This window comes from Nannobrachium achirus, assembly GCF_963921795.1.
Source record: "Nannobrachium achirus genome assembly, chromosome: 24".
NCBI lineage: Eukaryota > Metazoa > Chordata > Actinopteri > Myctophiformes > Myctophidae > Nannobrachium > Nannobrachium achirus.
Genome location: NC_137831.1, coordinates 1,350,741 through 1,360,740, shown reverse-complemented (window position 1 = coordinate 1,360,740; position 10,000 = coordinate 1,350,741). Strand labels below are relative to the sequence as shown.

Below are 10,000 nucleotides of genomic sequence, written 5' to 3'. Positions count from 1 at the left end.
TATTTACCTGCTGTGTGAATTGATTGATTAAGGCTATTTATGATGCTGATGTATGTGCTGATGGGTCAGATTGTGGTTCGTTGTTGTTAGTTCTTATTAGTAAACACATATTATAATTGTTTGTACCTGATTGGGTTTTAGATTAGTATTATTGTTTTTGTACTTGATTGGGTTTTAGAATAGTATTATTGTTTATTGTACTTGATTGGGTGTTAGATTTGATTAATGTAAAATAGAAAAGCCTCCTGTGGACAGGTGATGAGAATTAGCACTTGTGCTAAAATCACTTTATATCAATGCATCTGGTTGTGATGTCCATGTACAAAAAACAGCTTGTAGATGGGTTAGTTTTGACTTGTCTTTGTACAATAGTAGATTGTCAGGTTGATATGAGGCCTTCACACCCAGTCCTTTATTTAACTGGTTCTTTTAAATCTTCCCCGTCAGGGACATTCACATCAAAGCAGATTTAACCGTTTATTGCAACACATTGAATAATTAAACTTAAAGGGCTCTGTGTTCAGAGATGTTCCATGAATTTGGTTCATGCTTGCTTGAAAACCACCTCAGCACACCAGAGAAATGCTGTGCGTACGTGCGTACGTTAGGGCATTCACGAAAAGTGATTTTTAGTATTCGAATTATTTTAATTCAAAGTATTCGAATAGTCAAATATTCGACAGGACTCGCCAAACTGACCAAACTATCAAATATCAAGTAAGCAAGAGGCGAACATTGTGAAAATAGCAGATCTTGCGAGGCGTTGTGAGCGTGTAGATCTGCTATGTTCACAATATTTATCTGTAGAACCGAGCCACATTAAATGTAATACCTACAGTTCCAAGTGCTTGTCAGGGTGGGGGTCCCCAGTTCAAATATGTTTATTTTGGGGGTCACGGCCTAAAAAGGTTTGAGAAGCCCTGGTATAGAGCATTAACAAATTCATCCACCAGGGGCATTGACAACTTCATTCTTATGACTTCCTATCTAGCCAAGCTTTATAAACTATAGATTTTTAAAAGAGAAAACAATAACAAAATATTCGACTTTGGTGAACAACGTTGAATAGTGACTTTGATATTCGAATATTCAAATATTTGGTGAATGTCCTAGTGTGTGTGTGTGTGTGTGCGCGTGTGTGTGTTACCTGTGCTACTTGCTGGAAGTCGTCGTGTCGTTTCTGCAGAGCTCTGGCTCGGTGCAGACTCTTCCCCACCCCACTGTGTTTGTTGAGGAACACCTCTCCATGCTGCTCCACCCAGTCTAACACCTACACACACGCACGCACGCACGCACGCACGCGCGCACACACACACACACACACACACACACACACACACACACACACACACACACACACACCGCACACACGCACACACAGTTAGCATGAGTATATAACTAAAATGTGTTTGCAATTACATCAAAATGTTACATTTCAGGGTTCCAATTAAAACATAACAAAAACAGATATTCAGGTTTCCAATTCAAAAGAAGCAAAAATCTAAACGGACAGTTCAGTGGCGTCAGTTCAGAAAAAGCTAAGGTATGGCAACACGACTGGTGTCTTGAGACACCAGTCATGTTGCCATACCTTAGCAACAGGCATGATTTATTCGAAGAAGTTCATTTTTACGGTTTCCTGGGCTGGATATTTAAAAGTAACTTTTATTTTTATTCCCCCCTGGACCCAGGGTATGGCAGCTGCATACCCCTGGACCCAGGGTATGGCAGCTGCATACCCCTGGACCCAGGGTATGGCAGCTGCATACCCCTGGACCCAGGGGTATGGCAGCTGCCATACCCCTGGACCCAGGGTATGGCAGCTGCATACCCCTGGACCCAGGGTATGGCAGCTGCCATACCCCTGGGTCCAGGGTATGGCAGCTGCATACCCCTGGACCCAGGGTATGGCAGCTGCCATACCCCTGGGTCCAGGGTATGGCAGCTGCATACCCCTGGACCCAGGGTATGGCAGCTGCATACCCCTGGACCCAGGGTATGGCAGCTGCCATACCCAATTGACGCCCGTGGGACAGTTTTCTGCGTTGAGCCTCGGTGCCATCCAGGCCCAACGTTGTCTTAACCCATTTAGGCCTGAACACATTATGACGCATTATTTTATGCTTTAAATATTAAAAAAATAGCAGATATACAAGCTCACAGCGCGGCACTCGGTGCCGCGCTGTGAGCTTGTATATCTGCTATTTTTCAATAGTTAAAGTTATTAGGGCCCCTCCACCTTGGGCCCTGGTAACTCAGTCCCACTGTCCTCCCCCTTGTGACGCCCCTGGCTACGGCTACGGCAGCCATGGAGCCATGCAGCCATGCGGCCATGCAGCCATGCAGCCATGCGGCCATGCGGCCATGCGGCCATGCGGTCATGCGGTCATGCGGCCATGCGGCCATGCGGCCATGCGGCCATGCGGCCATGCGGCCATGCGGCCATGCGGACATGCGGCCATGCGGCCATGCGGCCATGCGGCCATGCGGCCATGCGGCCATGCGGCCATGCGGCCATGCGGCCATGCGGCCATGCGGCCATGCGGCCATGCGGCCATGCGGCCATGCAGCCATGCAGCCATGCAGCCATGCAGCCATGCAGCCATGCAGCCATGCAGCCATGCAGCCATGCAGCCATGCGGCCATGCAGCCATGCAGCCATGCAGCCATGCAGCCATGCAGCCATGCAGACATGCAGTCATGCAGACATGCAGCCATGCAGCCATGCAGCCATGCAGACATGCGGGCCCAACGTTGTCTTAAAGTCCAGGGAGGCGGTACAGACTGCTATTCATATCTCCAGGGGTGTCACAAGGGGGAGGAAAGTGGGACTGAGTTACCAGGGCCCAAGGTGGAGGGGCCCAAGGTGGAGGGGCCCAAGGTGGAGGGGCCCAAGGTGGAGGGGCCCAAGGTGGAGGGGCCCAAGGTGGAGGGGCCCAAGGTGGAGGGGCCCAAGGTGGAGGGGCCCAAGGTGGAGGGGCCCAAGGTGGAGGGGCCCAAGGTGGAGGGGCCCTGGTAACTTTAGCTATTGAAAAATAGCAGATATACAAGCTCACAGCGCGGCACCGAGTGCAGCGCTGCGAGCTTGTAGATCTGCTATTTTTGAAAACTCAAATTTTGCTTCTGGGGGTCCCTGGAACTAAATATTTTGAGATCGGGGTCCGTGGCCAAATACATATCATCTTGGGGGTCCTTGACATAGGTTTCTTGCACACATTTTCACGATTTTTCAAAAATAGCAGATCTACAAGCTCACAGCGCGGCACTCGGTGCCGCGCTGTGAGCTTGTATATCTGCTATTTTTCAATAGTTAACATTCATGGGGGGCCCGCAGTGAATCCTTGTACCCAGGGCCCAGAATTTGGTGTGACGCCCCTGCATATCTCTATCATTTTCATCCCACGACTTTGTAACCCATTTTTTCACCCAGTGCAAATTACCTAAGCTGTAACACTGTGTTCTGCTCTCCCTCTGCCACGCCCCGGCTGGCCAGGGGGAGGCAGTATAGAGACCAGAATTACTGCATGTTTTTGTCTACCCTAGGAGACACGGGGAGAACATGCACATGTGTGTGTGTGCACTGTGCATGTGACCTGTCTGACATCTTGCTGGAACACAGTGTGTGTGCGTGTTCGTGTGCGTGTGTATGTGTGTGTGTGTGTGTGTGTGTGTGTGTGTGTGTGTGTGTGTGTGTGTGTGTGTGTGTGTGTGTGTGTGTGTGTGTGTGCGTGCACGGGTCATGTGACCTGTCTGACATCTTGCTGGAACACAGTGTGTGTGTGTGTGTTTGTGTGTGTGTGTGTGTGTGTGTGTGTGTGTGTGTGTGTGTATGTGTGTGTGTGTGTGTGTGTGTGTGTGTGTGTGTGTGTGTGTGTGTGTGTGTGTGTGTGTGTGTGTGTGTGTGCGTGCGTGCACGGGTCATGTGACCTGTCTGACATCTTGCTGGAACACAGTGTGTGTGTGTGTGTGTGTGTGTGTGTGTGTGTGTGTGTGTGTGTGTGTGCGTGCACGGTGCATCATGTGACCTGTCTGACATCTTGTTGGAACACACACAGCTGGAGGCGCTGGTGGAGGCGGAGCTTGCGGTGTTGCCACGCCCCCTCGACCTCGTGGTGACCCTGGAGACAACAGGAAGTGAAAAAAAACAGTAAGCAGGAAGTTAACGACAGTAAACAGGAAGTTAACGACAGTAAACAGGAAGTTAACGACCGCAAACAGGAAGTTAACGACAGTAAACGATCGTCCGGAAATCAGCAAACAAAGTCAGGAAAATCTGCGCGACTAGTTGCGACCTTAGGTCACAATATGAGAAACACAGTATTAGAAACGCCATATCTTGTCTCTGTGTCACATTTTTACAGCCTATGGGTTTGACACTCTGACATCACGCTCTGACATCACTGTGATGTCAGGGGAACCACTCTAAAGCCCCTATCATCGTAGGCACCGCGGTGTAGTCTTTTTAAGTCATAAAACTACAACATTACGTCATTACTCGCGGTGAAGAGCTTTCCACCGTGAACCCCGACACATCTCTCTGTTTTTACTATCAGACAGATCGGCCCATCACCCTGTTCACTGATTGGTCGATCTAGACCAGTCAGTCACAGTGATAGGACTTCACCGTGACTGACTATGATGGCCTCCACTTGTTTTCTCACTTTAGGTGGATAGCTGATCACCTGGATTATACATTAGTGGTGATAGGCTCTTCACCACAGACTCTGATAAGGGCTTTACAGAATCCCTTTTGGCATATATGGAGATGTCATCAATATTTGTTGCTTTATAAAAAATCTATTTGAAGTTCCACGCTGCCAAGTCTCCATAGACTTCCATGTAATTCATAGTGCACGGATCATGCACGTCCATGCCTAAATCATGCACCACGTGTGCACACTGATCACAGCTTTCAAACAAAAAAATCTGCTTGGAAATCCGTTCAGGCATTCATGATTTATCAGCCATTATGTTTTCTTCAGATGTAAACAAACTTGGCTGCCATGTTTGAAAGAATGGGTTGGTATGGGGGTTAAACATGCAATTTCACGATCGCGATCATGCCTAATACATTTTTGAAATTCTTCAAAAACTGCCCAAACTCTGGAAACTCAGACTTGGCACCATAAATGTTAAGCCAATATCTAACAGGTCTTCATATGGGAATGCCCATATATGGAGGCCACATCGGACACATGCCACACTAACAGAATCCATATATGGTCAAGACAGCCCTTATTATATATGTGTGGCTGCTTCTACAGACAGGGATCTCCATGTATGGGCATAAAAGGGATTGTATGTATGATGTCAGATGTTATAGATGTCATAGGACTTTCACATAACGAATAACTGAGTAAGCATGTTTGGGCTCTCACGGCATACCTCCATATACAGTGCATGGATCTCCATATATGGGTACCAGGGGTCTCCATATATAGGTAACTGGTCCTTGGCTCAACCTCGCCCTTTAGGACCTTACTGGTAAGTATAACTACTAGTGGACGTTGTTGGTCAAATAGTCTGGTGAAGCTGGTTTCAGGTTGGATCTTCACTGAGACCCGGTGCAAACAGTATCTAAAATAGCAGATCTACAAGCTCACACTGCCAAAAGGTTGAGAACCACTGGTTTTATCAACGGCATTCAATGACCTGATTCTATATTGAGCAATGCAGGGACGTGCAGAGAATGTTAGAGAGGCTGGGGCTGACATTTCTAAAAGGGCCTTTTGGTGAAAATATTGAAAATAGCAGACCTCCAAGTTAACACCGCGTCACAGGCTATTTTTGGTAAATTGATCCCACACTGAACTAAGCATAATCAAGTGAATACTGGAGATGTGGCGTAACGGCATGGATTTCTACACAGAGAGGGCAATTCTTTCAACATAAGATGCTGCATTCAAGTTCAGGAGAGTTTGGACAAGGCCATTCTCTTGAATGCTGCCTTCAGGTATGGCATGGAAAGAGGAGGCATTTGCATTTCTTTCACCATAGTAAAAACTGCATTCATGGTCTGGAGAGGACACTTTTTACAGACGGATAAAAGGCAGAGCATATGAGCGGAGCGGGCAGTTTTTGACGTGAGCATGAGCGAGCGACTTTTCAAATGGGTCTGAGCGGCTTTGGAGCGAGGATTTTCCTCCGCTCCGTGGAGCGGTGACCTCCTCCGCTCCTAGCCGACCCTGTTGGGGTCGCGCACCACATGTTTCCAACAAAACAGTGCCGAGTGCAGTCCATGGTAGTGCAGCTGCAGCCATGTCGCAGAAAGCACCGCGGAGACGGAGAGGAGAGCAAACCTTTATCAAGATTTCACTCAAGTCAAATGTAGGCTATACCACACAAGTAGGCTATGTTTATAATAAATAGCCTAGCTTGTGTCAGTTAAGTTATATAGGCCTATCACCAGCCAGTCAAAAGACACGATTTGAAATGCAAGTGAGACTGATGAAAAACACACGCCACGAGTCGCCTCCTTCTCGAATGTGGTGATTAATCAATAACCAACTGGATTTAATATTGCCCGTCTTATTAAAAAAAAATACAATGCCTTGGATGGCGTCTTTTGTAACGTTGAAGGCAGCTCTCCATCAAGCCGAAGCTCATGTTACAGCAGGCATTTGTGTTGGGAACACTTGATGTGACAAAGCAAAGGAGAAAGTGTTTTGAACATGGTAGCAAAATACTTTTTTTTTATTTTGGCTGCTGACGACCCTGAGTGGAGCGTGGAGCGAGAGATGCGCAAATCAAGGTGAGCGATGGAGCGGCGGGGAGCGGAGCGGCCCGGTGGCCGACCAGAGCGACTAGCGAGCGGGACGAAGGCCCTCTGGAGCACGGAGCGGTAGGGCTGTCACAATTATTACATTATCGTCTAATCGTGATTATTTGACATAATCGTCATAATCGTTTCCATGTTGAAAAATTTTCATATATTAAAAAAAAATTGTCAAAAATAGTGGAAATAGCAGATCTACAAGCTCACAATGCGTCGCATCGCGACGCGTTGTGAGCTTGTAGATCGGCTATTTCCACTATCAAAGTTATTTTTTAAGTATAAAGTTGTCAAATATGTCAGTAATTCGTTGTATATTTAGGTTATGTGTCATATCTACCATGTGCAACTTCAAAGCCTAAAAGCCAAACAGAAATGTAATTATCAACGACAAAAACACAATTAAATCGTTAATCGCCAATTATTTGAGTGACAATTAATCGTCATGTAAAATGTCACATCGTGACAGCCCTACGGAGCGGCTTTCGTTCCAGTGTAACGGAGGTGATCCGAACCTCCCCACCCGGGTTCGTACCCGGGTCTCCCACGCGTTACTCCAATATCTTAACCACTAAACCAAAGAGGGGGAGATACTAGACTTTTGAGGCTTCAAGGCTGGGGCTGCGACTTTCTCCGCCACACTCACCCCCCTTTGACCTCCTCCTATGGGGAAGCCCGGATCCGGGTCACGGCACCAATGTAACGGAGGTGATCCAAACCTCCCCACCCAGGCTTCGAACCCGGGTCTCCCACGTGAAAGTCCAATATCTTAACCATTACTCCAAAGGGACATCCCTATGGAACGAGAGCAGATACTAGACTTTTGAGGCTTCAGGCTGGGGCTGCGACTCTCTCCGCCACACTAGCTCCACTCCGCTCACATGCTCTGGTAAAAGGGCAGGGGCTCAAGCCCCCTTTGATGTCTGTGTGTGCACGTGGCTGTTGTTGCCATAACGATCGGTAGTTGATGAGTCAGCGAGCCTCACCTCCATGACCTCGTGCAGAACTCCCATAATGCCGTGCGAGGCGGGCGTGAAGTCGGGCTTGGCGTTGGCCCCCCCCTCCTCCTCGTTGTCGCCCGGTTCGAATCCCGCTTCGCTGCTGGCTGCCGGGCAACACTGGAGCACGTCTAGCAACGCCTTACCGGTCTGACTGACCTGCACGCACGCACGCACGCACGCACGCACGCACGCACGCACGCACGCACGCACGCACGCACACACACACACACACACACACACACACACACACACACACACACACACACACACACACACACACACACACACACACACACACACACAATCGTTTTTTCTTAAAGGAGTAGTTCACCCCCAAAATGACTTTTTTTTCTATTGATTAGTCACGCCATGGAGACTTGAGTTTTCAATAATATTTTTAGTTTTTTGTCACATTCCTAAGACAAAAATGTGATAACAATAAATGTACCCCCATTCGTTCCGGATTTCGAAACGGGTCCCCATCCGGAATCAATGGGGGTAAATTTACTCAATCTATCAATCTACGTCGACACGTTGTGAGCTTTTAGATCAGTTATTTGAACTATTTTTAAAAAGTACAAAATTAAAGAAATAACTCGGCACAAAAAGAAAGGAAACATATTAATAATTAATTATATCTCCCCTTTAATAATACCAAATGTTATTGTGTTTGATATCATTGTTATCGTTGATTTGTCACCTTTACAATGAGGTACAGCATGTAAGGATCTGGTATTCGTGGAATGAGCAACACAGCCAAACGTATGGGTCCAAAAATGGTCAAAATGGCCTGGCAGGCCTGCAATACTGTTCTTTTGGTGTTCACCTTTGTTGCTTGGAGCATTGAATGATTGCACTCTCCCACAGTAATAAGGAAAAGAAAAAAAACAACACATTTTGACATTTTGACCATTTTTACACTTTGTTAATTTTAAGCTCAGTGTCAGGGAAGCCCAAAATGAGAGTAAATGCCAGCAGAACTGCATTGCAAGCCATTTTGGCAACATTTTGCTCGGCGCTACCCACACGTTTGGCTGTGTAGCTCATGCCTCGAATACCCGATGCTTACAAGCTGTACCTCGTTGTAAAGGTAACGAATCATCGATAACAATGATATAAAACGCAATACACATTGGTATTATTAAAGGGGAGATATAATATAATATAATTATTAATATGTTTCCTTTCTTTTTGTGCTGAGTTTACGTTTAAACTAAGTTCTAAACATGTTAACCCATTCAGGCCTAGGATTATTGACCGCTTTAACTTTGAAAAATAGCAGATATACAAGCTCACAGCGCGGCACCGAGTGCCGCGCTGCGAGCTTGCAGATCTGCTATTTTTGAAAAATCATGATATTTCTTTGCAAGTCTTTGAATAAATCTATTTAAAAGCGAACATTTATAACTCAAATATTTGCTTCTGGGTGGTGACTGGAACAACATATTTTGAGATGGGGGTCCGTGGCTAAATACCTGTAATTTTGGGGGTCCTTGACATGAAAAAGTTTGAGAACAACATGATTTAGAGGAAGGATTTAGAAGTCGGGTCAAAGATCGGGTCAAGGATATTCAAAGACGTGCACACATTTTCACGATTTTTCAAAAGTAGCAGATCTACAAGCTCGCAGCGCGGCACTCGGTGCCGCGCTGCGAGCTTGTATATCTGATGTTTTTCAATAGTTAAAGCATAAAATAATGGTTAAAGTGGTTCAAATCTAACGCGACTCGGGCGCGTTCCGGGTATTTGAGAGTTAACCTAGAACCACCTGGTATGGATGCTTGTCTGCAGTCCTAAAGTCACAACTGCTGCAACAACTGAACATTTGTTCAAAGATAGTTGGACAACCACTTCAGAGGCTATATACATCTACGTATGATAACAGCATTCTAAGTTTGGAAAGACATATTACCTCTAATAGTAGCCATGTGTTGCATAGAGAATATAGGCTGCTGCCTTCAGGAAGGAGATACGGTGTTCCAGCATACACTAAGGTCAGACTAAAAAGGTCCTTTGTCCATCAGTCGACTTTAAGGCTTAATCAGGAGTTTGGCCAGAGGTAGGCTTGGCGGTGAACAATGCTCTTGTCTGTATTATCCTTATGTATGTAAACCTGTCTTGTTTTTGTTACCTGTGTTAAATGTTTGTATATATGTTATGTGTCGCATACATGACTGCTGTGTCGCAAGACAAATTTCAGTGTGAACTGACAATAAAGTACTATATC

The 10,000-nt window shown here is 46.3% G+C and overlaps 1 protein-coding gene across 1 annotated transcript in view; it reads right to left on the bottom strand.

The window, feature by feature from the left end:
- The window catches only part of LOC308309324 (kalirin-like), a 105,971-nt gene that overhangs the window by 78,506 nt on the left and 17,465 nt on the right, over positions 1-10,000 (bottom strand). Inside the window, exons 7-9 of the mRNA XM_080754873.1 lie at positions 7,759-7,929; positions 4,026-4,118; positions 1,148-1,270 (exon numbers count right to left, since the gene is read on the bottom strand). Of these exons, the coding sequence (XP_080610999.1) occupies positions 1,148-1,270; positions 4,026-4,118; positions 7,759-7,929 (387 nt within the window). The remainder of the gene's footprint in view (positions 1-1,147; positions 1,271-4,025; positions 4,119-7,758; positions 7,930-10,000) is intronic.